Consider the following 27580-nt stretch of genomic DNA (forward strand, 5'->3'; position numbering starts at 1 on the left):
ATCATGGGGCTGCCACAGCTCCGCCGTGGGCGCAGGGAGGAGGAGGAAGGCTCGGAGGAAGGAAAAATTTGCTCTGCCTGGGCTTTGTGCCACACCTCGGGGAGGGAAACTGAGGCACGGGGAGCCCAGCGGCCCTGGCTCGGGCAGATTCCTGCAGCTGCAATGGACAAGGGTGGCCCGATCAGGGTCCTGCTGCTCCCCCTGTCCTTGGCACTGGTGATTGGGGAGGGGGGAGAAGGGAAACTGGGGGCTTGGGCAGGGCACGGGGACACGGCACGGCCACGGGCACCGCGGGTTTGGGGACACTCGCCGGGACCCATCCACCCCGTGGCCTCGCTGCGTGCGCTTCAGCAGTTGCTCAGCGGTGACAGCCCATCCCTGGAGGGATTATTAGTTCCTCCCTCATTAAGAAAACTTACTCACCCCCCCGACAGAAACAAGAATATCCTGGAAATGCCTTTGTTTGGCGAGCTCTCGCATTAAAGCTATGAGCAGAACGGGGAGGGCGGCTGCACGTGATGCAGCCCGGCACGTGTGGCGGGCGAGAGGCTCGCACCCAGCCGCAGCCTGGGGCTGCCCCAAGCTCTGCTGTCACCCCCTGTGCCCGGTTTGGTGGCCGTCACCGTGCTGCCGGGCTGTGCCAGCACCTCCCAGCACACCCAGCACCAGACCCCCAGTGCACCCTTGGGGACCCGCGGCACCCCAAACCCCGTGCGGGGCAAAAAGGACGGCACCCGCTGCCACCGTGCTGCCCCGAGGGAGCCATCAGGAAGCCCCACGGAGCAGCAGCGGGGCCGAATCCAGCCCTGAGACGCACGGGGGACCCTGGGCTTCAGGTATTTTAAGCAGATGAGCAACGCCAGCGCTTATGTGCTTGTTGGATTGTAGGAGCGTGAGTCACGGCCGCGCTGAATCAGAGCTGTAATGCGCCACGGTGAAACACGCTCGAGTTATGGCCACCTAAAAGCCAGGGGGGAGAGGGAGCCCCGAGGGATGGGGGCTTTGGGGTCGGGGCTGCTGCATGGCCCCGCTCTGGGGATGGGGGAATCGTCCCCCAGTGCCCAGCTGGGTGAAGGGTGTGGGTCCTGGGCAGGGTATTGGGGACCCCCCACACCTGACGCCGCACACTGGCTGTGCTGGTGGCCCTGTGGCCATGCTGGTGGCCCTGTGGCTGTGCTGGTGGCCCTATGGCTGTGCTGGTAGCCCCATGGCCACGCCAGCTTCCCCAGCAGCAGGGCCCAGAGCGGTCCCCAAGGCCCTGTGTTAATCACAGGCTCCCAACCAGCCCGACCAGGCGGGTGACACGCTCCCCGCTCCCCGGCACGGCACGACGCCAGCCCTGCGCTTCCCCATCCCAATTATAAACAAAAACCAAAAGAGGAGGGAGGTTGGGAGCACAAATCAAACATCCCTACAGCTCCCAGGGTTTACAGGAGGGCCTCATCCTGCAGTTTGGGCAGCCAGAGACCCAGCTGGCTTCTAGCCGGCGGGGCAGGAGGGGTCCCCATGTCCCCAACCCCAGCGCCGGGCACCTCACGCACCCACAGCAGAGCTGCTGCCCCAGCACAGCTCCCTGGGCCAGGAGGGTGAGCTGAGGGCAGGAATTTGGGCACGGATCTGAGATGGGGGAGCACAGGCTCGGCCGTGCCCTGCCGCAGGGTCTGTCCTTTCTCCTTGGGGACAGCGTGGGGACAATGCACCGGGGTGGGCACCACCAACACCTCGAGGCTTCCTCCGGGCTCGGCGATGTCCAGCACCCAGATGAGTTCAGGGCTGGGTTTGCCTTCGGGATCCTTTGTGCTGACGGAGCTGGCTCGTGCTGCAGGAGCTGCGGGTGTGGGACAGCCCTGCTGCTCCAGGACGCGCCCGGTGCCGTCACCCATGGGTGCTGGGACAAGCAGCGACGCATCGGGGCTGGTGCGAGCCTGTCGCTGCCCCGCAGGGCCCCCAGAGCCCCGGTGGGAGGTTGAGGGATGGACCCAGCACCCCCACAGGGACCGAAGAGCGAGGTGAGGTCTTGCAGCTGCCCCCTGAGACATGGCTGGTGCCCCGCGGCAGGGGCAGGAGTCCAAACAGCCGGAAAGAAAACACGAAAAATTAACATTAATTTATTATTCATGAAAAAAAAAAAAAACAAACAACAACAAACGAGATTCTCTTTACATGTGTGTGGCTTATTTTTTTTTTTCTTTTTTCTTTTCCTTTTTATACAAGAGAATTTTCATTGCTTTTATTTTTTTTTTCCTCCTGGAGACAGAGCAGGGCACGCAGGCACACACAGACAGCGACGGTGGGCGCTCGCCCCAGCGGGAGGAAGCTGTGCGGATGCCAGACCCCGGGGCCAGGCACGAGGCAAGGTCCGGGGGTCCCGGGATGGGCGCGCACGAAGGCAGCAGGACAGGGACAACGCGTGACAAGGCACGGCACAGGGAGGGGAAGGCAGCTCTGGGCGCCCCCCCCCGGGGTGCTGAGCACCCCATGGCACGTGGTGGGGACCAGGCGGCACACGGGGGACACGATGACATGCTTGAGCACGACGCGGGATGGTCCTGAGCCCAGGGAGGGCTGCGAGCCACCCGAACACCCAAGGCTCCCTCCCAGCAAAGTCTCGGGGCTCGTTTCGAGCTCAGGACCCTCAGCACCCCCAGCTGGCCCCCTCCTGCCAGCTCCCGGCCCCGCCGTGCCCCCGTGCTGGGTGAGCAGCAGGAGCCGGTCCCCAGCTCTTCCCAAGCTCTCCTCTTGGTCATGGGGGAAGGAAAAAAACATCCAAACCCTGGAGAAAATACAATCATCCGCACGCCACCTCCCCGCGGACATCGAACCCGGAGCCTGTCTTTGGTTAAGGAGCACCCGGTGCCGTCTGTGCCCCCCGCATGGGATTTTAAGGGGTCGTGCACGGGGCCGGAGCCGTGCTGCCGGGCAGGCGAGGGCAGCAGGAGGTGCTCGCCACGGCTCTGAGGCCTCCAGGGCACTCGGTGGTGGCTCGCAGTGGGGTCCCCGAAGGGCTGGGTGACAGGTAGCGGCTCCAGGAGACGAGAGGCATCGAGGGCCACGCTTGTAGGGCCGCTCGGAGCGAGAGGGGAGCCGGGTCCCCCTCGCATGGCTATAGGATATTTAATTGAACAAGACCCGGCGTGAAATGCAGCGCTGGAGGAGGTGCCCCCGGGCAGCAGCCAGCCCCGCAGGGGAAGCAGCCAAGGCAAGGGGACCCTGACACGAGGCGAGCCCGCGGTCCCTGGGAGGCTGCCGAGGGAGGCGGTCTGCGCCCCAGCCCCCCTCCAGAATCGAGGCGAGGAGGCGGATAAAAAGCGAAGCAAAGGAGAGGCAAAGCCGTGCTGCGAGGCAGCCCCCGCGGGCCCCCCAAATTGTCCAGCCAGAGCCCACGCTGCGCTTGCCAGAGCCACCCTGAGGAGCCGCTCGCTGGTCCTGAGTCAACGCAGGTTGGGGGCAGCCTCTGGGGAAGCCCTGCCGAGGCCTGGCAAGTCCCAGGCCCTGGGATTGTCCGTCCCCGTCCCCCCCCCAGGGCACGGCGGTGCCGGGTGCCCCCGTCCCCTTCACCGCCGGCTGTCCCAGGGGCTCCATCCTGCTCCTCGGGGCCGGTCCGTGGCTTGCTGGGCAGTCCCCGGCCGGCCGGGACAGTCTCTCCTTCCAGAACCCAGCGTGTAGTGATAGAGGAACCAAAAAAGGTGGTGGCGGGGGGGGGGGGTCAAAGAGAGAAGAACAAACGAAGAGAGAGAGAGAAACCAGACGGAGACGCGCGAGGCTTCCCGCGCTACTGCCCCTTGGGGATGAAGGGCTCCCCTTCCTCCGGCTCCGGCCGAGGCCCCGGGTCGCTCAGGCACCGCAGCATCCGCTGGCTGCTGGGGCTGTCGCTGGTCCCCGGGGTGAAGACGTCGTCAGTGCCCGGGGAGGAAGGCTCCTTCACCCGCATCACCAGCCCCTCCTCATCCTCCTCGGGCGAGGGCGGCAGGCCGCCGCAGCCCTTGGGCACCTCGTTGGACAGATCCACGGACTCCGGGGACTGCGGCGAGGCCGGGTCGATGGTGATGATGGGCAGGTTCTCCGAGTCCGGTTTGGGTTCGTAGGCCAGCGGATCTGTGGGGGAGCAGAGAGGTGTCAGGCAGAGCCCAGCTCACGTTTTGCTGCTGTCATGAACAAATTGGGTCAACCTGGGGGGTTCCAGCAGGGAAAGGGGATCTCAGGACCTCCAGCTATAATGCGCTCCAGGTGATTGGGGTCTGGACCCCTGGGCTCACTCCCTCTTGTTTCTGAGACGCTTTTTAAGCCCTTTTTCCCATCTCCACATCCTATTTGGAAAGGCAGCCAAGGACTGCAGGGTTTGCACGGGGCGAAGCTGCCCTCTGGTGATTAAACACGGTCTCAGCAAGCACCCAAGCAGCGCAGTGCCGCGTCACGCCGAGCGGGTTACGCTCAGCCTCCTCTCCTCCAAGCTGTCCCCAAAAGCGGAGGGAAGGACACACAAGGCAGAAGAGAGACAAAGCTGGCAAAGTGAATGTGTGATGGAGAAGCCAGGAGGACAGGGGAAGGTCTGGGTGGTGGGAAATCCTGCTCCTCTCCCCAGCAGAGATTGAGAACGGTCAGAGAGAGGCAGGGCTGGGAAATACGGCTGCAGGGACAAGGTGAGGGGAGCTCTGGGCAATCCGGGTCAGAGAGCTGGCAGAGGGGACATGGGACAGCCCAGCCTCCGAGTGCTCAGCACCCAAGTGCTCAACATGACACCGAGAGCAGCACTTCCCCAGCAGCTCAGCACCACCCTACCTGAGCCGATGCGAGCCCGGGACATGGTGGGCGAGTCGAGCTTGTGAGCCGGCACCGTCAGGTAGGTCGGTTTCTGCAATGAGAGCGCAGGGGAGGCAGCGTGAGGGGCTGCCTCTGGGTGAGTGGCTGGGATGAACAGGGAAGGGGAAGCCTTCCAGGACCCCAGGCCACAGGAACGAGCAAAAAGCAACAGCAGCACGCGGAGAACAAACGCCCGCGTCCTCCCACCCGTGCTGCAAGGACTTGTTGTGAGCCTGGGATGATCAGAGGGCAGATACCCACAGACAGCACACCGCTGTCCTTCCTAGGCTGGGAAGAGCAGTCTGCATTCCTGTCCTCCCCATCCCCGCCCCAGTGTCCCCTCCATACACTTCGTTCCATCTGCCGGGCCTTCTGCCTGCGCAGGAGCATCTGGTTCCAGGCTTCCTCGTAGGGGTCAGCCACAAGCGTGTGCCGGTTGTAGGATCGCAACTGGGAAAATGCCCGAGAAAAGGAGACGGGTTAAAAACCTCGCAGAAAGGCAAAGAAAGGGCTTATCATTTCCTTTAGGGATGGGATGAAACAGCCACCAGTGTCCAAGCAGTTTGGTGGCTCGTCCCTTGTACATTATGGGGTGCCCCATCCTGACCCACCGTGACCCAGCAAGGGTTTAAACACCAGGCTCAGCCAACAAGCCAGCTCTCCCCTCAGCATTGTCCCAAGAGAAAAAGCCTCTTGGGGAGAGAAAGCCAGACTAAGAACACAAAGGGCTGAGCTCAGGGATGCCCTGGGAGAAACGCAGACCTGGCCCCGAGGGTTTCTGGCTGAAGTTGTGCTGGCCACCCCCAGGGAAGCAAAGAGGGCACGCGGGGTGCAGAGGCACCGTGCAGGGTCATGCCTTACCCTCTGCCTGGTTTTCTGCAGGTTATTGCGAAGGATTTTCCGGATCTCCTCCTCCTTGTCCTTGGACAGGACTGGAATGACGCGCTCCACGGGCACATTCTTGGGGTTGATGTTCCTGCAAGGACGGAGAGGATTCAGAGTCACAGTGGGAGAGCTCATGGCAGGGCTGAAGGGCTGCTTGCCCCGCAGCCACAAACTGGGAGTGTTCACCCCATAGCCAGGGCCCTTGGGAGGCTCATGGTGGCCAGGGCCGGAGAACTCACTGGATAGAGACCGTGGAGACAGCAGAGGGGATCTTGCCCAAACCCCCGCTCTCCACCAGCTCGATTGCCTGCTTCATCTCCATCTTGTGATAGAAAGCGATGAGCTGGGGCTCCTTGGAGCGCTCCCCTGCAATCAGGCACTTCTTCACGTACTTCTTGTTGAAGCGGTTCAGCCTTCCCGAGGACACGGGGGAAGAAATAGGACAATACGTCAGTCCTCCCCCCACCTCAGCACCTGCTCCCTGCTCCCCGCTCTCCTGCTGAGGCCAGCAGCAGATGGATCATCTCCCTCGAGCACGGGTCAGGAACCCCTCCAGAACCAGGCAGCCTCCAAAAACACCACGCCACTGCTCCTGCTGACAGTGGAAAGACCTGAGCTACTGCAGGGACCGGCCACCAGCTGTCCCCACACTGCTGTGAGAGCTTTGTGGTGTGACAAAGGGGTGCAGCCCCGCAGCCTCACTCAACCCAGGGCCATAAATCATCAGGGAAGGAACTTGTGCTGCTATTCCAGCCTGGGGAAAACCCTGGCCTTGGGCTGGGGCATCCTGCTAGGTGGCCATTCAAACCTTTCCCCACCTCGCCCCCAAGTCCCCCAAGCCACCGAAGCTCCGCACTCACTTGTCTTTCCAGTGGTGGTGCCCATAGTGGCCACAGATGTCCTCAATCCCCGTCAGAAGGTGATCCAGGAACTAGAAGAGAAGGCCCAGGGCGTGGGCAGCCTGCGGGGCTGCTGCCTGCCTCTCCCCACCACCCTGACACCCCCTGCCCCAGGGGTGACGGCACTCGATAGGGTGTGAAATCGGGGCTGTGGGGCCAGGATGGGCCTCAGTAGGGTGACACAGTCCCAAATGGCCTGGCTGCTGGAGGGGAGATCTGGGTTGGAGCAGGCACTGGGTGACACAGATGGGGGACAGCCCCTCGCTCCGTACCCCTTACCTCAGGCACCAATATAGGGGCAGCTCCCGCTCCATAAACCTAACGTGGTTACAGAGGTGGAGGTGGTGGAAGCAGAAGGAGAAGAGGGCTAAGGTGGTGGAGAGAGGCGTGTGAGAAGGCTGGGTGCGGCCCGTTACCTGCGTGTGGATCTCCTCGTTGATGGAGCGCTTCGTCTCCTGCTTCTTCTTCACAGCCAGCAGGTCTACCAAGGGCCGGATGGTCATGCCCTAGGGACCGGGGCAGGAAGAATCACAGAATCATCGAATATCCCCATTTGGAAGGGACCCACAAGGGCCATCGAGTCCAACTCCTGGCTCCACACAGGTCTACCCGAAAATTCAGACTGTATGGCTGAGAGCACAGACCAAACACTTCTTGAACTCTGACAGACTTAGTGCCGTGACCGTGTCCCTGGGGAGCCTGTTCCAGTGTGCGACAACCCGCTGTGAATAACCTCTTCCTGATGTCCAGCCTAAACATCTCCTGCCACAGCCTGACACCATTCCCTCACGTCCTGTCACTGGTCACTAAACAGAACAGATCAGTGCCTGCCCCTTGTGAGGGAGCTGTAGGCCGCCATGAGGCCTCCCCTCAGCCTCCTCTTCTCCAGGCTGAACAGGCCCAGTGCCCTCAGCCGCTCCTCGTAGATCTTCCCCCTCAGGCCCTTCACCATCTCTGTAACCCTTCCCTAGGGAGGTCAGGCCTCTCCCCACCACGGAGCTTAATGTGCCCTGCAGGAGCTGGCTGGGTTCAGCACGGTGTCACTTGTGAGCCTGACGAGCTTTGCAAACCAAAAGGAGGACAGTGGCAGAGGCTGTGGCCACGCTCCTTGGCTCTCCAGACACACAAAACGCTCGCTGGCCCTCCGTAACCGCAGCACGACCACCTGCGAGCCACCAACCTGCACGAAGACCGTGAAGAAGATCACTGTGATGATGGCCGTGAGGAACATGTCCCTCATGTCAAAGTGCTCGTAGTCGAGGAGGTAGCAGAGGGAGAAGGCGATGGCTCCCCGCAGCCCCCCGTAGGCGATGATGAACTGGTCCTTCGGCGTCAGCTTCACAATTCGGAACTTGTTGATGAACCAGGTGAGGACCAGGACGCCTGGGGGAGCGGGGCAGGACCTCAGGTGAGCAGATGGTGAAGGACACCCCCGGTCCTGAAGAAGCCCCCCTCCCAGAGCCCAGCTTGCAGGCCAGAGCAGTGTCATACCCTCAGGGCCGCAGCTGCAGGCGGGTGCTCTCCTGCTCATCCCAACCCCATGTCTAGGGCAGTCTTGGCCTCACCCCATCTTCCTGCAAAGCCAACCACCAGCAAGGTCCAATGCCCACGGTGGAGCAGTGCTCCACCAGTCAACCCCAGTCTCCCCAGCAAGGCACACCAGGACCTCGTAGCCCTGGAGCGGCCCCAAGGACCTTGTCCTCACAGCGGGACCTCACCTAAAACCCTCGCGATGAGGCAGAAGAGCAGCGTGCTGATGACAAAGGTCCAGTTCCAGTAGTGCTGGCCGGCCACGGTGGAGACACCCAGGAAGATGAAGATGAGGGTCTCGCTCACGCTGCTCCACATCTTGAGGAAATACTTGATGGTGGTGTGGGACTTGTGGGAGATGTTGGCTTCCACGTAGGGCCGCATGACCACGCCGGAGGCGATGAGCCTAGGGGCAAGGTCGGGGCACTCAGCAGCCATGGGGACAGTCCCAAGCCCTGGCCCTGCAGGACAGGGCTTGTGAGACACCAGCAATTATCCAAGGCCTCCAGGGAAGACAACACAAGGCTTCTCCTTCCCCCTAGTAGGGCAGGAATGAGAATTGGAGCCAGGAAGCACAAAACCATGGCATTTTGAGTGCTCAGCAGGCCCTGCCCACTGCCACGTGCCCAGAAGAATGGGAAATGGGCTGCCAGTGCTTTGGGATCCGCTCAGGACAGTCTCTTCCCTCATCTGCCTTCATGCATATCCTGGCTCAAACACACCTCTGGCCCTCGTCGGGCACGCACTGGGGTGTGCTGGGACCGCCACAGAGAAAATGTGGTTACACCAGAGAAAATCCTCCGAAAACGGGGTCCTGCCCTGGGGACAGGAGGGCATCTCATCCCACCCGTGCCCAACTCACGCCATGATGCCAGAGAGGTGGAAGAGCTCAGCAGAGAGATAGGCCATGTAGCTGTAGAGGAAGACGAAGAGGGGCTCGATGACTCGGATGTGGGAGGTGAAGCGGGAGGTGAAGGCAGCGACCAGCCCGTAAATGACGCCCACAAAAACGCCGCCCAGCGACACCACGAAGAAGCTGAGGAAGCCGAGGATGATGTCGATAATGGTCACCTGCTCAAAGTTGGCAAACTCCTCGAAAAGGTGGTAGAGGACCTGGGGATGAGAAGGGAGAGGGGGGTTTCAGGCTGCCCTGCTGCCAACAGACACCCTCACCTTGGAGGAGAGCTGCTCAGGGACAGCATCGACACGGACGCAGCCCCACGGGGGGCAGCTCCCCGTTCTCCATGGCTTGCAGGGACACGGAGCAGCTGGACACGTGTCCAGGACAGCTCTGCTCCCCAGCACTCACTCAGGATGGGCTTCGGTCAAGGATGAGCCAGCAGGAGACCGCTCCTGCTTCCCAACAGGATGGATCCAGGCTGGGGGACCCCCAAGAGACACATGGGGAGAAAAGCCAGCACCTGCCCTGCTCAGCACGGAGAACAGCCCAAACCTTTTTGCTGGTTTGCTGCCAAAAGGGCAATGAGGAGCCCACTCCGGGCTGCATCTCCCACCCCCAGATGCATTTACTTGAGAGATTTTAAAGCAGAAGCCAAGGTGTCAGGAGGGGGACACTGGTTTCTGAGCATCCCACACAGATACTTGAAGCGGTGAGAGGGCAAGGTGCCAGCTCCAGCCTGCCAGAGCTGATTCCTCGGGCACGGGCAGGGACAGATGTGACAGCAGAAGGCAGAAGCATTCCCCAGGGATGGGGAGCGAGGACACAGACCCTGCAGGGAGCCCCCCGGCCAAAAGGGGAGAACAACGCCTGGGAAAAGCCCCGTGCTGGGACAGCGCGTTCCTCCTCACCCTGTGCAGCACGCCGAGCAGCCAGCCCTGAAGCAGACAGATGGGATGTGGGAGAAGAGCCAGGAAAAAGCAGTGGGCTAGACGTAAATTTAGAGGTCAGCACTGCAGAGAGGAGGACGCCAGGCTGACAGGCACACCAGCAACTGGACACAAGACGTCCTTTGGAACCAGCACAGCTCCTCCGTGCTCCTGCTCGCCTCCGCTGGGCGGACAGGCAGGGTCCCTGCACAAGGGGCCCAGGAAAGCAGCGTCCCTTGGTCCCCTCCCTGCATGTCCCCTCGCCCTGCAGCTGGGAGCAGAGCGAGCAGAGGGGCTCCAGGCTCATCACCGAGATGCAGCAGCCGGCTGGGCACGTGCTCTCGGCTCCCCCAGTCTGCCAAGCACAAAGTTTCACCTTAAACCACCTCTGCAGTGTTTTAGGCTGCTATCTTTAGCTCTGCACCTGCAAAAGGTTAGAAGCGAGCAGAGAGCTACGTGGCCCAGCTGGCAGGAGGCACCTCGGAGCTCACCGGTGCCAATCCCGGTGTCACACCAAAGCAAAACCCCGTCCCCTCGTCCAGCCCCCGGGCTCCACTTACGACGGTGACGGCGTCGTTCAGCAAGGACTCCCCGAAAACCAGGATGTGCAGCAGCTCGTTGATGTGAATCTCCTCAAAGACAGCCAGCACGGCCACCGGGTCCACGGCCGAGATGATGCTGCCGAAGAGGAGGTTGGCCAGGAGGCCGATGTGGTTGAGGCCGCTGCCGCCGATCTGGCACACGGCGTACATCAGCCCCCCCAGGAAAAAAGCGTTCCAGAGCGTCCCCACCACGGCGAAGATGAGGATGGTGCCCAGGTTCTCGGTGAACTGGCGCAGGGGGAGGAAATAGCCGGCGTCCAGGATGATGGGCGGGAGGAGGAAGAGGAAAAAGATCTCGGACCTGAGGATGGGGGGCTTCTCGCCCACCCCTTTGATGAGCCCGCCGACCAGGAGCCCCACCACGATGAGCAGGCAGCTCTCGGGAACGATGTTGGACACCGAGGGGATGACATGGAAACCTGGAGGGCAGGAGAGAGCAAGGCACATGTTGGGGGCAGGAACGGAGGGAGGGCACCCCATGGGAGCGCGGGGCCAGTTGCGTGCCTCAGTTTCCCCTTCTAACCCCCTTTTTCCCCATGCTCCCAAGCTGTAAAGCAGAAACTGCAGCTCCACCAGGCTCACACACCCTGGACATTGCTTTTTCACAGGCCAGAACCCAGCAGAGCCCCAGCCCAACACCTGGTGGCCGCAGCCTGGGGTCTCCGGGGCCCCCCAGCCCCTGTGCCAGCCGCCCGCGGCACAGGCGGTTCTCACACAAGCTGTCGCTGGCCCCAGCTCTTCCCGTCAGAGTTACTAATCCCGAGCACACGTAGGCACTGGCATTTCTCTCCCGTCAGACGGCAGGCTGCCCACACGGATGCCGTTACAGGCTCTGGCAGGAGGCGGCAGCGCCATCCCTGGCCCCTGGTGCCCGGCTCCTACCCGAGGCGCTCCGTGCCTTGCCCTGAGCACGTGGCAGGATTGGAGCAGCGCTGGGGGGGTTTTGGGGACAGCAATTTGAGCAGCTTCTTGTTCCTCCTCCTGCCAGCTTTGGGAGCAAGCAGGGAAGTTTTACATGGCACGTTGCAGCGATGCCTGCTGTCCCTGCAGACACTGGCACAGAGGCAGGTGGGACATATCTCTGGGGAGCAGAGCTATTCCTTGGGGTGCGAGGTAAGGCAGAGCTCTTTATTCCCTTTTGAACCAAAGCTTGACCCCAGATGCAGGTCTCTGAGCCAGCCACGACCCATGGGCACGCCACGCAGCCACCAAAAATCCTGCAGCAATGTGGGCACCCGACACGGCAGGCAGCGCAACGCTGGGCACAGCAGCGCTTCCTCCGCTGTGCTGATACCCACAGAAGGATTTGGGACCAGAGGTTTTCCTGGACACCCTCCCAGGATTTATAATTATTATTTTGAAGCGAGGCACATTTGTTCCCTGGCAGGGGAATCGGTTTAAAATAAGGAACCCTGACTTGGCATCCCTGATGTTCCTCAGTTCCTTCCGGCCGTGCGGCTGTGCCATCTGCACATCGTTTCACAGCAGATAAAAAAAAAAAAGAAATAATAAAAAATAACAATAAAAACCTCCCTCCTGAGGCAGGCGCCTCACCACCAGCACATCACTGACCCGGAGCCACTGAGCTGGCGGCGAGCCCTCACCTTCCCTGAGCCCGCAGGACAACGGCTGCGCCCCGGTGCCGGCTCATCCGTCCTCCACCAGCAGGGACGGCGCCGCACAAATAGGGCCGGGGAGGGAAAAGCTTCCCCCGTGCCTCCCCAAACACCCTGCAGTGAGTCAGCTCCAAGGATAGGAGCAGATCTCCAATTGCTGTCCAGCTGAAAGCCCGGCACCATGGAGGATGGAGGGTTCATGACACCTGGAGCCCCCACAACGGCCTCGGCACAGCGCAGGCGGCTCGGGAAGGTCTTGGGTTTTGTGGCAAGGGGCAAGGAGCCCAGTTTCTCTCTCTGTTTTGTGACAGCAGAACCATATGGGCAGGAGGACTGCGGTCCCTGCACCACCACGGGGCTCAACCCACTCTCAGCAAAGCCCCCCTGGGGATGGGGGGAGCGGGGCAGTCGTGGCCCCCCTCAAATCCCTTCCAGGAGGGGCTGCTGCAGCCCTGGGGAGGTTTGGGCACGAGGGGACGTGCCCGAGCTTCCTCCAAACGCTCTGCCAGTGTCTGGCCATCCACACTCAGGGATTCCCGGACTGGGTACAGTTCCTGATTTACCCCCATGGGATTTTAATTCAGTCCCCAGCCCCCCCTGGAGCCCACACAAGCTCTGAGCACCCCAAAGCTCAAAGCCGAGCGGCCCCACGGTGCCGGACGGTCACACACAAGGGGGGCAGCCGTGGCCCAAGCCAGAGCGGAGGTGATAATCCCTTTTCCTAGCACAGCTCGTTGGAAACAACCAGCTCTTCTAGCACACTGGGCAATTGCATGTCTCAGCATATGCCATCCCTGGCCGGAATAAAGTTTAAAGCTACACAAGCAGCGAGAAGCCTGCAGCAAATTGGCTTTCGCTTGCTGGGTACGCTCAATCATGAATAAAACACAAACACTGACAATTAAGCATCTCTCACTTCTTCCCCACAGGCCCCAGGATCCCATTAAACTGGAACATTCGCGTGCTGATGTGAATTCAATGTTTTAGAGCCTTTTTGTAGGCCCCTAAAAATACATTCACATGGGCTGCATGTTAATTATGCCTCTGATTTCGCTGAATCTCAGCCATTTTCGCTCCCCACTTTCCCCGCTGAGTATTTTTAGAGCGCTTGAAAGCTCCTCGGCACCAATCTGTTGCTGGGATCCTGCAGGGATGCTGCTCCCGGTGCCAGGCTGGCATCCCGTGTCGGGGACAGGGACGTTCGTGGGGAGAAATGCAGCTGAGCTCTGGCTGCGAGGGACCCAGGTGAGGTGGGGGAAGCGGCCAGAGCCCAGCTCTGCCTCTGCATTTCTCTCCTGGAACAAAAGGGGGGCTGCAGCAGGACGCTGCACGTGGCCGGGACACATCCAGGGAAGAGGGAAGTGGATTGAGCCTTACGGAAACCTCCTGCTCCTGCTCCCAGCTGCCAGGGTTTTGGTAAAGGGTTATTTGCCAAGGCTGAGCTGTGCCGGGTACCTGCTGCCACCCTCCTCTCCCCCTTCCCTCGCTACCTGGCACAAACACGGCTCTGCACAAACCGGGACTCATTTACTGCAGCTCCCCTCTGTGCGTGCTGCAAACCCCTCCTCTGCCTCCAGTGCAAACCCAGCAGGAGCTGAGAAGCAGGGCAGGCACAGAAACACCTGCAGCACTCCTTTTTTTTTTTTTTTTTTTTTTTCCCCTGTTTTAAGCACCAACTGCTTTTTTGCCGCAGCAAAAGGGCAGGAGGCTGCATCCGTGCGGGGTCCCAGCGGGAACCCCAGCGGGGAGGGCGCTGCCTCACGCTGCTGGCACAAGAGGAGCTGCCCTAAAGAGCGAAGGGCACGGATGGAGAGGCTGCTTGGACACCAGATGCATGCAGCACCCATCACACCGCTGCCAGGACACCCTGAGCCACCAAATCCTGCAGGAGCAGAGGGGACGAGGCAGCCTGGTCTCCGACAGATGGATGGAGAAGCACCTCTGGGTTTCTGCAAGCCCCACCAGCAGGGAACTCCTTCTGGACCCCTTTTCCCCCCCTGCCCTAATGGTGACCCCCAGCACAGAGCGTGCGCAGCCACTCGTGATTCCTGCCTTGGAAAACAAACCCCACAGAGGCGGTTCCTCCGCTATCAAAGAACATCACAACTATTAAAAGCAAGAACAGTTGAGTAAACACCAACCTCGACGGCCTAGGCAAACACGGAAAGGGAAATCTGCAAGTTAATGGCTTCTGTTCCAAGGGTTCCTTGTCCACATCACGCATCCTGCTCCTACCCTGCCTGGCGTGGGACTGCCCAGCCCCTGCCCTACAAGGCAAACACGGGGACTCTGCGAGCTCTTGGCTGGGTCAGAAACCAGCTGTGGGACTGGTTTCCCAGCCTCACCATTAGCAAAGGTCGAGGAAGGACGTTTGGAAATCACAGAGCTTCGTAAAAGAGATTAACCAAGGGCTGCTCCGCGCCCCAGCAGGCACAAGGCTCCCATCTCGGCTGCTCCATGTGCTACCGGGGGGGCCCAGGCTGCTTTCCCCAAGGACCTCGATGCTGACGGATGCAGCACCACGTAAATATTTACTCCCAACCCAACAGCCTGGGAGAGACTCCAACCTACATGCGTGTTTTTTTTTCCTCCCTTCCTTCGCCGTAACTGGGTTGCAGCGGCGCTGTCGGCTGGGCAGGTGCCGTGCCTGGCATTATATAAGCCCTGTCCCACTGCGTCTGCTCCTTCCCTGCCTAACGACTCGAAACCTGCCACATCTCATCTGCCCCCACCTCCTTCCCAAACCCCAGCCCGAAGGGACACGGTGCTGGGAAGCAGCCCAGAGGCAGCAGCCGCCGAGCGCAGCTCTCCGAGCGACCCGGACCCCACACGAGCGTGTGCCACTCTGGCACCGCAGCTCCAAGAGGCGATCTGAGTGCCCCAAGCTGCTCACAGCCCTTTGGAAATCTTCTCTCCAGGCCAAAAGTGGCCAATTTGCTGCTCTCCAAGCGCAGCCCACTTGAGAGCCGCCCCAGGAGCTGGCAACCCGCTGTGAAAGGGGGCCCAGCAGCACCTCCCGGCGCTCAGCCCAGCCTCACCCCACAGCAGAAAGCCCCCAGGACCAGGGGCACGGCGTGCCCATGGGGTCACCTGCCCGCCAGCAATTCCCCCATCCCACCCACCCCGTGCTGTCCCCTCTCGCCATGCTGCAGTACAGCTCCGTGTGGCACGGGATCCAAGGTCGGGCTTAGTCACGGCTCTGGCAGCGCTCCCCTGCTTTAAGGACCTTTCCCAAAGCAGTGGAGAAGGAATGTTTTAATAGTGTTTTAATCAAATCCTTTAAAAGAATGCTGATGGAGAAAGAAAGGAGAAGCCTTTATGCGCTTATGCCCTATGCCATGAGCTCCCGCCCCGGGGACATGGCTGGAGCCTGAGCCACAAAACTCCCCGGTCCCTAAAAAATTGCTGATGGTCAGGAGCCAGAAATAAAAACCACCAGGCTCCGTTTTCACGCTGTTTGCCAGGACCCGAGGCACCAGGGGCTGGCAGGACTCAAAAGGCGAGCCCACCCCTCAGCTCGCCCAGTGCTAAGCCCAGTTTTCCACCAGTGTTCCCAGCATGACCTCAGGTCACGTTCCAGTGCCCGGTGATGCCCGCAGGGTACAGGGACACTGCGTGCCCGCCCTGGGGACCAGCATTATCAGGTCCCAACAGCTCCCAGAGCTGCCACAGGCTCACATCCACGATCCCAGAGCTGGATTGCTGCAGGGCATTGCATCCCAACCTGCATCCCAACACTGGAGGGCAAAATTCACCCCGTGCACAGCCCTCCTCTGCACCGGGAGCGCCGGCAGCCACGAGGGGAGGCAGCGCACGGCGTTGGCACGCTCACAGTTCGATGTCACGCTCCTGCGGCTGCACCCCCGGCTTCCCGAGTGCCCACGCAGCGAGATTTATGGCAGAGCCACGCTGCTTCCAGGAGGATGTCTGCTAGCTGAGAGGAGGCACGAGAAACGAGGCCAGTTACAAAAACACCCCCCTTCCCAGGGCTTCAGGAGTCTACAGGAGCTGCTGCAGGGTTTGGCAAGTGTGTGGAAGCCCCTGGGGAGAACCCACAGGGTTACCAGGCGGGGATTACACGGCCCTTCCACCCCCTGGGAGATTTGTGCCGAGAGGAAGGAGGTGAGCACGGGGTTAGGCTGGACGAGGAGGTCCCAGAGGTGTACCATGGCCATGCCACCGCGCTCGCTGCAGCCCCGGGGACCCCACGGTGGGACCGGTGGCATCGTGGCTGGGGCAGGGATGTGCTGGAAAAGCCCAGGGAGAAGGCACCAAGCCGGGAAGGAGGCAGCGAGGGGGGGCAGGCATGCTCAGCAGGGCTGCCCTTCTGAAGGACACTGCAGAGAGCACCGGCTGAAGGAGGCACACGTGGCTCAGCAGCGCCAGGGGCCCTCCAAAAGCCACTTTAACCCTTCTGGGCAGCAGGCTGGCTGCAGCCAGGTGGATCCTGCTCCATCAGCAAAGCCACCAGCCGGTGGTGACAGATGCAGGGAGGTGCTGGCTCCTTCCCTCGTGACACGGGAACAGCGGAGAGCCCCGACACACGGATGCTTTCCTGGGTAAGCCCCAGATGAAGCCACCCGTGTGTCACCAGCCACAGGGGCTGGGCACTTGCAAAGCCATTTCCCAGCCCACCGAGGCACTGCCAGGGCCGGAGGGATGGAGCCGGGCGGTGCCTGCACAGGGAGGCCAAGGACAGGACCGGGACCTCGGAGCCAAGCGGTGTCCGGGGGATTTCTCACAATTCCCCCTCCAGCAAACCCAACCCCTCGCAGAGCAGAGCTGCACCTCGGATCACAAAATCGGGTGCTGCAGTGGGGAAGGCTTTCCAATTCTGCATTTTGGGGTGGCAAAGGGTTGAGGATGCGTGAGCAAGGTGCAGGCAGGGCTAAAGCCCTGCGTGGATGGAGGAACAGAGCCCTGCTGCCAGCTCTCCTGCCATGCTGCTGTCTCGTTAGCTCCTGCCTTACCCGCCAACTGTTTCCCACAGCAGACCTCTCGTGCTGCTGAGGCCCCACATTCCCTCCCTCTCCATGGGTCCCCCCTGCCCCACGGGGCCATCACGGCACCGGGATGCTGTCCCGGGGGACGTCTGCCCCATGACACAGGGCTGGCAGGGGACAAGGAGCTGGTCCCTGCGCTCTGCCAGCCCTTCCCTTGGTGCGTGGGAGCTTTTAGGGCATTCACAGCCTGTGGTTGTAGAAACAGCCGTGATTCCAGCTCTCTGGTGTTCCTCCTCGCTGTACTGCCCGCTGGGGCTGCGAGGAGAGGGCTCCCCATGGCGCAGCAGCACAGCTCCCCGGGGCCTCGCTGTTGGCAGCCCCTCTGCTCTCAGCTCCCAGCTGCAACCCATCAAGACCGCATTTTGCAACCCGTCCCCGAGGGAAATAACCCATCCTGTGCTCCCAGACCCTGACCGTGGCTCCAAAAAAGGAGCCAGATTCCTCTCTCCCCTGCGCAGCGGCGAAGCACCCGGCCATGCGCCGCCGCTGCCGTTGTCCAAAGCTCAGCCAGGCTTTGCTGATTGCTCCTGGCCTGCAGCACGGCCTCCTCCCGGGACGTCTCGTGGCTGCTCTACGTGCGTCTGGCCTCCGTCTGCCTCGTAAAACGGAGAGGATCCTGCGAGCAGCCTGCGCACACGGAGCAGGGAGCAGGGCACGGAGGGAGGAGACGGAGCCGTGCGCACCCGGCCCCGCTGCCGCTAGCAGACGGAGCGGGGAAGTCTCCAGGGAAGGGGATGAAAATTGAACTCGCTGCGAAGGAATTAAAGAGCTGGTGATTTACGCCTAAAAATAGAGCAGAGCCACAGCTCCTGTCACCCTGCAAGGGGAAGTGGGAAAAGCACGGCACTTAAATTGGGAGGCTCAGGTGGTGAGGCTGGAGCCTGGGAGCCACATCGTGGCTCCCAGGCTCCAGCCTCACCACCTGAGCCTCCAACCCTCCGGGGCACCAAATGGGCTCGCTCGGGGACTGCCCAGCCCGGGCAGCTCGGTGGGGCTGGTCACAAGCCCTGCTCTGCTCCACCACGGAGCAGGCAGCATTTTCGTGCAAGTCCAGGTCTCCTGAGGACACTTCTGCAGCTCCGGCGGGCTGCCGGCAACGATCTGTGTTGGCTGGGGGAGACCTTTTAGAAAAGCATCCCATGGCCTCGATGCATAGAATGGAAATCTTTTGATCTTCCCCTCCGAAATGCCATTTTCTGCTCGGGAGTTGACGTTTTACCTCTAGTCTTTAAGGTACAGGTACATAAAAAGCTCGCAAGCAGAACGATTTGCTCCAGATCAAACAAAACGTTCTGTGCAACCCTCATTATTTTCCTGTGGCTAATTAGGAGGAAAAGCCAAGAAATGGGAACTTAATTAATTTAGACTGCTTCTCGTGACTCACTGAGTTAATGCAGATCCCGCAGCGGGGCTGCAGGGCCAGCACCCACCCAAAGGCTCAGGACGGAGCCGCCCCTGGCCTGGATCCCTGCAGGATCCGTCCCCCCCAAACACACGGAGCCCTGGCTGGCTCCCAAACCTTGACGACGAGCTCGATTACACACATATCCCTCCAGAAACCACCTTGGTGCTGCATGGCAGCCAACAGCCACTTAGCCCCGTTGCTATTTGCTGCAGATATAGCCTTTATTCTTTATTTTTTTTCAGGTCCGACGTTCCCATCCCGCAGCCCTTGCTCAACCAGCCAGTCCCCCCGCCCAGCCGCTGAATTGCTCCTTGTTTTCCTTCCCTTCCAGCAAACAGACTGGGGGTGAAGGGAAGGGAGTTTGCTGCGATAGGAGATCAATAGGTGCCTGGCACAGCCTCCAGCTCGTCCAGGCTTGTGTGCTCAGCCCGTCTGCCTACAGCAAGGCAAACGTGCACGAGAAGGTGACCTGCCCGGCCCCGGCTGCTCTACAAGAGATAAGAACGGTGCTGATAGCGCTGGGACGACTCCTGAATGAGTCAAACCCCGAGAGCTCCACAGCCTGCATCAGGGGAGAGCCTTCATCCCAGGCAAAGGGCTCAGGGTGCCTCCGCACCTCGCCAGGAGGGGCTGGTGAGGGTAGACAAGTCGAGGCACCCTGCACCCCCCGGGTGGCTGGAGGAAGCACACATGTACTTGCCTTTCTCCCAGCTCATCTGGGGGCTTTCAGAGAGCACAGCCCATGCTCCACAATGGAGTAAACAGAGAAAATGTGGAAGCCAGAGCCTTCCTCCTCAGCAGGATGCTGTGAGAGCTCCTCGTGCCCTTTGTGCGCCGAGGACAGGAGCCAGAGCGTCAGCACGGCTGGCCTGGCACGCTGCAGGATCCAGGGACAAGGAGAAGGACAGCTCAGAGCCTGTCCGAGGTGAGAGGCTGTGCTTTTCCATGCCCAGAGCCTTTCAGAGAGAGGTTCTTTGGAGCCATTTAATGCGTTCTGGCTGCTAGGACGAGCAACAGCCAAAGGGACTGGTGATACCTGGAGCGGGTCTGGTGTGCCATGGAACCAGCCGTCGCTGCAGGGCACCGGGGGCACTGCTCCTCTCCATCCTGCCCCTGGTGGGAAGGGCTCAGAGCACGAGGAGCAGCCCACGAACCCCACGTGGGTCCGGACCAGCTTGGCAGGGCAGGGCGAGGAGTCCTGGAAAGGGAAAAGCCTCTTCTGGTAACCCAGCGCCTGCAGCAACTTTACGCAGGAACGTGCCTCTCAGCCAGCCCGTGGTGCCAGCGCCTTGCTCTTTCCTTGGAAGCTCTCATGTGGCCCCCCCAGGGCTGCTGGCTCCAACGAGGGCCATGGCAGGCGTTGTCTGGCCCCAGGGGGATACAGGAGGGCCAAACTTCATGCCCTGGTGGTGCAGCCCCCTCCTAGCCACAGGTAGCACCAGCAGAGAAACGCTCACAGATGCTTAAGGTGCTGCCCCCCACCAGGAAAACACAAGGTTGTGTTTTAGTGCAGGGCTGGATTTGGGGATGCAGAAGTGTCCCGAAAAGATGAGCAGTCTGGGGAACGCAACCAAATGCGCCCCTTCATCCTGCAGCAGCTTCAGGCAGGGGCTGCGAGCAGATGAGCCACGCTCCCTGCCTGCCCTGACGCCCCTCCGTGCGTGCACCCCCGCACAAGCAAAACTCCCCCCTCGGCGAGGGAAACCTCGTTCCCCCTGCACAGAGCCCTGCTGGAAGGTCGCAGGGGGTGAGGCCGCTGCGCTGCAGCCAAATGAGATGCTGGTGCCTTGGGACCTTGACGGCAGCGCTGCAGTACTGCAGCGCAGGAGGAGGAGGATGCAAGGAGCCCAGGCACACGAGGCAGCTCTGAATCATCTGCAGGCACCCTGGCTAGCAGCCTGCCAGGAGGGGTGCAGCACCCTGCAGAGAGCTGCCGTGCGCACTCACAAACAAGCTGCTTACGCAAACGGCAAGAGCAACGACGACGACGAGAGCTCCCTTTCCTGGAGCCCAACGCAGACCGAGCACGCAGGCACCCAGAGCCCCTCCGGCACGGAGCTGGGGACGGCTGCCTGCTGCTGGATTTGCAATTTGCCAGCTCAGCTCTTCCCTCCCTTTCTTCCCAGGCACCCAGCAGGGCACAGCTCGGTGAAACCCGCTGAGACCTTTGCAGGGAGGATCTGCAGGCTCCCAGCTCACCACGCCTGGGGATCCCAGCGGCTTACCCAGCACCATGCCGCGGCACAACAACGCACCGGGGCTTTCCCTCGCAGAGCAGCGAGCCCAGCACAGAGCTGGAACATCTCGATGCTCAGCCTCACCACATCCTCCCCACGCCGGCTCACGCTGTGCAGGCGCTGCCTTCCGCACCCCGTCCAGCTCAGAGGATTTCCTGCTGGAAAACCAAAAGCGAGGGTGCCCCCGGCGAAGGCTGAGCTCTTCCCAAATTAAACCTCGCTGCCCTGACCAGGAATGCCTGCTCACAGCCAGCTGAACCCGAGCACTCTTTAATCTTCCCTCCCCAGCCCTAATTAACCACGACGAACTGACATGAAACGCTTTGCCCCGCTGTGCTGCGCCGTGCCGCTGGCAGCAAACCGCAGCGGCGGTGCTGGTGCCCTTGGGCAGGAAGGGGCCTGTCCTGAGCCTCTGCACCAATTTAATGCCACTTGTGCCAACCTCAACCAGCCTGTGCAGGGCTCAGCCCACTCAGCACTGCCCCGGAGAGCTGGCCCTGACACGGGGCACGCAGCACAAGCACAACACTCAGGGGAGAGCAGCAGGAGAGCTGCCACGTGGGATGGAGCTGGCCTCCAGGAGAGGACAGGACAATGAGGCTGGGGCAGCCCAAAGCCTTCCTGTGTCCCACAGGTCCTTGTCACCCAGTTGGTGGCATCTAGGCTGGGTTGACAGAGTGCTGCTGAAGCACACCGGGCTGGGCAGCACCAACTCCAGCACAAAGCATCCGTGCGCCGCAGGAGAGCACCGTGGCGGTGATCTGCGGACAGGAGCGCTTAGCAGAAGCACTTGAATTTGTTTGAGAGCAGGGAGAACTGCTGCAACAAAAGGCACGTCCCCTCATTTTATCTCCGAAGCACTCACAAGAAATTAACAGATCAATTGGGAGTCTTTTACAGAGCTGGTATTAATTTCCTCTCAGCTGTAAAAAGGAAATGAGAAACAAAAGACATTAAATGGACTTGCCCGCGTCCCCAAGCGAACAGCGTGAGAGCTGGCATCAGAACTCAGCAGCTCCCAATTTCCAGTCCTATGTTTAGATAATGCCTCCCCTTCAAACCAAAAGGAAAGCCAAGGGCACTCTGCACGAGGAGCAGACACAAAGGAAGAGCTCCTTGCTCTTACAGGAGGGACCCGTGGCGCCCTGGACTGTCACCCAACGGCTCCAGAATTTCAAGCAGGGAGGAAACACAGAGCCACACGGAGATGCTGCTGAGGGAAGCAGTGATGCCTGGCATCTCAAAGAGCCCTGGGCTGCTTGGTGTCTTGAGGAGCCCTCTCCCAGACCTCGTGGGGCAGAGCTGCGAGCGCAGCAGTGCCCCTTTGCCCCCCGATGGGAACGAGGGAGGTGTAACGCAGCCTCAGCGGGGCTCCTGCTCAACGAGATGCTGCAAAACCCAACATCCTCCAGAGGAGCTTTGGAAAACCACTCAAGGAAGGAATTGCTTGGCGCTAGGTGCCAAGCTGGATATGAAAAACCTCCACCGAGTCCAAGGTACCCCCGGTAGCCCCGGTCCCACCAGCTCGGTGCCGGCGTTGCTCCGGCGGGCACATTCCCCGGCCGCTCCCAAGCCAGGGGCTGGGATTACCAAACCTGCCGAGAGCCTGCAGAGCGGCTCCACGCTCCCTTTTGCTAAGGCGTGACCGGGTAAACCTGCCCCTGCCCGTGGCACTGCTCCAGCAGCAGCTGGGCACACGGGGCCAAAGCTCTTCTGCGGCTGCTGCAGGGCTCAGGCTGAGCCCGCAGCCTCGTCCCCGGCCCAGTGGCATCGCACCGGCACGCTGGGGGCACGGCGCATTTACCCCAAAAGCCTGAATTTTCTATATGGCAACAGCATCCTCGTCTGGGTCTGCATCCTCCACCCGCATCAGGGAGGGGACAGCAGCCGGAGCAGAGCTCTTTGAGACGGCCCAACAAAAGGAGGGCTACCAAAAACCGTTCCAACTCCATGGATAAAGGGCCAGGAGCTAAACATAACCGCTCGGCAGCCGAATTGTTCTCAGCCTTCTTCAGCTGCTGCAGCGTGCGCTGGATGCCACGAATAGCTGGGCTAGGAGGGGTCGGTGCAGCCGGGCTGGCTGAAGCTGTGGGCTTTCTGCAAGAAAACTGTCCACGTTACCTTTGTAGAGCACAAAGCTGAAGCTCACACCGCTCCGTGAAGATATTGGACTGCTCTGGAGTCGGAGACACTCAAGGTGATGTTCGGAGACTGCTGGCCGCCCAAAATAAGACTGCAGTCGCTCTCCCAGCTTCTTGCCTTCAACCACACGGTGCCGCATTTATTAACTGGTTCCTGCTGGCCCTTGGAGCCCCAGAAAGAGTTAAACCCCCCCGAGCCCAAGGTGACCACTGGTAAACTCCCCAGGCCGAGCAATGCCAATCGCCCTTCCCAGGAAGGGCAGATTTCCTCCGGGGAACAGGGGCAGGAAAGACAAACAAAAGCTTTGCAGGAAACAACCTGCTGGTAGCCACTGCGACCATGGGGAGGATGCGATTGCAATATCTCCCCGATTACTACCGGACTTGGCGAAGCCAGACAAAGCCCCAGCACCTGCAGCACACGACGGCGGCGAGCCGGGAGCCGGAGCGAGCGTCCAGCCACTTATCCTCTTCCTGAGCATCCCGCGGGAGCTGCCGTGACGCAGTTCCACGCCGGGATCCGAGGGGCTGACAAGTCCCAGGGGCCGGGAGCCACCTCTTCAGGCACCGTTTCAGCCTTCCTGCGCTGCGACACCACCGCTCCTCCAGCATCCTTCCCGAGCAGGAGCGTGCACGGTGCGATTTCACGCCCAGCCAACCTAAAACGCGTGCTCCTGGTTGCAGATGCTCTTTTCCATGCAGCATTTTACAGGCATGAGGAGCCCAGGGACCAGGACTGCAGAGGGAAACTGAGGCTGGATACTCCAGCTCTTCTGCTTAAAGGTCTGTGCACGCCTAAGCCTGTGCCTGTGGCGTTTGTGCTGCTAAAACCTCCAGCAGCAGGGCGAGAAGCTGCCTGCTCCGCGGATTTGTCACCGAGATTTGGCATGTCGTGACTCCTAAACAATTCCAAGCCCTGAAAAAACCCCGCTGGAAATCTCCAAAAGGGAGCCTGCTACTGCAGATGTGCCTCTTGCAGGCTTAACAGAGAGAGGGGAATGATTTCTCTACCACCACCCACTATTAAGTGGAATTCAAGAGCCGTCCCTCGAGGCTGATTGTGTTACGACTTTCTGGAGACAAAGCCTGGTGCATGCTATGATGTTTATGAGTCACTCCTGGGCAACCCAAGGAAACGCATTTGTTCCCTTCTGATTACGAGAAGCATTTTGTACTCTTCAACTTTCCACTCCGGGATCAACTTCCTGAGCCTTCGGTCAGCCCTGTCCCCATCACACCCATCGTGCAAGTGGGCCAAGCTCTCTAGGAGGCAACCCCGAGCCACGTGGGGACGTCTCACCAAAGCACAAGCTGCCCAATTCTCCCTACGAGGCTGTGAGCAGCGATCAATCTTTGATCTCACCACTGCTGAGCAACCCGCAGCAGCAACGTGTGCGTGCCTGCCTGCCTGCCACGAGTTTAATTTCAGTTCTTCGCTCCCAAGCAGAAGCACACGGGTGTTCTTCTGCCCCAGGACAGAGCAGGAGAACAAAACACCACAAGATATCCCTCCCTCAATTAATAACAACTGGAAGGTGCTGGAAAATTAGAGAGAGAAGCGAGATAGCATCAAGCATCACATAGAATAGGCGGCGATCGTACGACTCGCCTCGAGCAGCAGCGCATCCATGGGCAGGAAAACCGAGCATTGACACTTGGCCAAAGCCAAACTGTGGCCACAATTCGCCTTCAAAGCTTCACTTTGAAGCCAGGCAGCAGAGATTTCAAACCCCCGAGGCTGTTATCGAGCTGCACCAGAGAGAGAGGTGCACCAGAGAGGTGCAGCTCGGCTCCAGCACCAGAACCGGAGCTCCGTCTCGGCTCAGCTAGCCCGTGTTTTCACAGAGTATTCCTGATGGATTTGGTTTTATTTGAACAAATTAAGCCTTGGGGACCCAAAAGGAAAAAAAAAAAAAAAAAAAGAAAGTAATCAAATGTTTACGAGGCAGCTGCAGTAATTTATCTTCATCGTTGCTTGCTTAAAGTTTCCTCTTTCAGTGCCCACAGCCGCATCCACAGAGCGCCGGCTGGGGCGATGCTCTCGGTGCAGGGCTGCCTCCGGCACGACCCTGGGACAGCCCAGAGCCAAACCCCAGTCCCCTGAGCTCCCCAGATCCCCTGAGCTCTCCGTCCCTCCCTTGCAGACAAGGAGCTCCCTTCCCTGTGCCGTAACCCAAAGAAGGACCCTCTCCCTTCCCTCCAGCTCCAGCCGGTTTGCATTCTCCATGCATGCTTCACAACCTGTTTTGCCACGCTAATTGCAGGCAGCAGGCTACTTCTCCACCCCACTAATTTCTAAGGGATCTCCGGCAGCTTTGGGTATTGTGGATAAGCCGTGGCTGCGTGTCTGAGGGTTCTGGGGTGGAGGACATCACTGGGACCATTTGATGCGGGGTCCTGTAAACCAAACGGGCCAAATATCAGCTCCTTCTGCTTCTAACCCCAAACCATCCCAGGTCTATTTGAGGTCTCAGGGCAGGGACAACTTCCCGACATCTCCCCAAAAGCTGGGCCAGCGCTGATCTGGGCTTTGGCCATGCAGGACTTTGCCAAACAACACTCACACCCCAAATCCCACCTGCAAGCTTTGCGGGAAGCTCGCCCTTCCCCGGCCCCTGGCACAATTAATAAATGGGACGAAACAAAAGCTTCAGTTCCCGAACGGCCTTCGGGTACAGAAAGCACAGCAGGTGACGAGGTTCCCGTGCAGGGGAAAGTCATGACTGCAAACCAGACATAATTCTGTTTTAATGGGCGTTATGCCTCGCTGGGGAGGGCCGGGCTGTGATTAGCAGCACTGCGCTCAGACGCGTGCATCCTTCCCCGCTCCATCACCATCCTGTACCCCACAGCAGGAACCTTTCGCTCTTCCAGCCCTAATTAACGGAATGGTTTTCTCAGATCCACGGAGGGAACAGTTTGGACGTTTTCTTTTTGCTCAGACATCAGCAACGGGCAGGGCAGGAAGAAAACAACGCCGTGGACGTTCCTTCTGAGAAGGCAAACCAGAAAGGGAGAGACGGCAAACCACAGCGAGCGCTGGATCATTCCCCGACCAGGAAGCCCAACGCAACAAGTCAGCATTAGAAGAGGCTGTTTAAATTCATTAGCACGACAATTTACACTTGGGTGGCTCCAGCTGCAGCAGTTCTTCCAGCTCCATCCCTTGGTTATTCACCAGGCCTCGGGTCCCCTGCAGGACAGCCCCCAGCTCGCCGACGCAAACGGGGCGACGCGTGGCGAGGTCTGGGGCGCTCTCAGCCCTCATTTCTGCCTTGGTAATTGCAGCCCCTGCACATAACGAGCAGGCAGGCTGTAGGACAAGCCTTGGGGTCCCCGAGGGAACCCACATCAGAGAGCCCAGACCCAGATGCCAGAGCCCACGGAGCCAAACCCATCCCACGGAGCGGCCCCGCCGTGCTCCCCGTGTCCTCACCCCAGGAGCCCGAGAGCCCTGCCAGGCAGACGGCGAGCAGAGATAACTCCCAGATAACAGGGAGCAGAGATAACCCCGGGTGTGCTCACGCCCCACGTCATGCAGACGTATTTCCGACGCGATGATGAAGGCTGAAGCACGTCCGAACATTTCTTCTCGTCTCCTTTCCCGAGCCCTGCAAACGGCGTTGCTGTCCTGGTGCCGTCCCCTCGTGTCCTGTCTCAGAGATGAATTTCTGCACCCCAAACCTGCCGTTCCCCGCTCCCTGCCTCCAGCACAACAGGTTTGCTACCCGGCTCATTCACCCCAACAAGTCCTCGCCCCAAACCCACGTTTTTTTTGTGAGACCTCCGGGGTGGCCCCTCCAGGAGCACCCAGCCCCAGGAGATGGGGATGCGGCAGGCTGAAAACCAGAGGGTGGCATTTGAAAAGCGCTCAAGCGTTTTAGCACCCAAGTCTGGCTGTCAGACTGCAGCTGTCAGCCTCTAAAAAACATTCCCTCGCCAATTTGGAAACCGTCCCCTCTCCTCCGAGCGCAGGATCCGACCCCCCATGCCCACAGCTGCCCCCAGCCCCCGCCGGGCTTGCTGTGCCCACAACCCCACGTGCGTCGGTCACGTTTTGCTCTTCTTTTTTCAGCTCCTATCACCAGCCCGCAGGCCCCAAGGGACTTCCTTAATCTCGTTCCTCTCCAGACACCAGCAGTGACACAGGGACGGCCGGCTGGAGCTGGCCAAAGGCAACCCACCGCCCCCGCAGCACCGCCGCTGAACGCAGGAGCTGCACCCGGTGCCTGCCTCGTGCCCTGCAAACGGAGCTGAGACGTGACACCAAATCCCAGGGCTTTGGGCTCCCTCTGTGCCAGGACAGCTGGCTCTGCAGGGACACGCTCCCCAGGAGGTTTTATGGGGCTCTGATAAGGACAGGGGCCATGGGGGGGATTTTCCTGCAGGCATGGGGATGGCACAAGCTGCTGCCAGACTGTGAGAGACGGAGACACCCCAAACAGCCCCAGCCTGGGCACACAAACAGAAAAAGGGCTGAGAAGGAGGAAGAAAGAAGGCAGAGCAATGACTCAGTGATTGCTACGGGCTCCGAGCAGAGCCCGCTGCGCCGGGCGCTGAATTAACGTCTCGCATGCACCAGCGAGCAAAAGCAGGGCAGGAGAGCTCGGACACAGAGCCCTGCCTCGTAGGTAA

At 60.4% G+C, this 27580-nt stretch overlaps 1 protein-coding gene across 1 annotated transcript in view; it reads right to left on the reverse strand.

The window, feature by feature from the left end:
- Window positions 1–2092: 2092 nt before the first annotated feature.
- The window catches only part of SLC9A1 (solute carrier family 9 member A1), a 29388-nt gene continuing 3900 nt past the window's right edge, over window positions 2093–27580 (reverse strand). The window contains exons 2-12 of the mRNA XM_027443859.3: window positions 10502–10962; window positions 8977–9227; window positions 8303–8520; window positions 7765–7967; window positions 7001–7090; window positions 6546–6616; window positions 5925–6098; window positions 5662–5776; window positions 5149–5250; window positions 4780–4852; window positions 2093–4095 (exon numbers count right to left, since the gene is read on the reverse strand). Of these exons, the coding sequence (XP_027299660.2) occupies window positions 3773–4095; window positions 4780–4852; window positions 5149–5250; window positions 5662–5776; window positions 5925–6098; window positions 6546–6616; window positions 7001–7090; window positions 7765–7967; window positions 8303–8520; window positions 8977–9227; window positions 10502–10962 (2081 nt within the window). The 3' untranslated portion in view covers window positions 2093–3772. The remainder of the gene's footprint in view (window positions 4096–4779; window positions 4853–5148; window positions 5251–5661; window positions 5777–5924; window positions 6099–6545; window positions 6617–7000; window positions 7091–7764; window positions 7968–8302; window positions 8521–8976; window positions 9228–10501; window positions 10963–27580) is intronic.

The sequence above is a fragment of the Anas platyrhynchos genome, chromosome 24, assembly GCF_047663525.1.
Source record: "Anas platyrhynchos isolate ZD024472 breed Pekin duck chromosome 24, IASCAAS_PekinDuck_T2T, whole genome shotgun sequence".
Taxonomy (NCBI): Eukaryota; Metazoa; Chordata; class Aves; order Anseriformes; family Anatidae; genus Anas; species Anas platyrhynchos.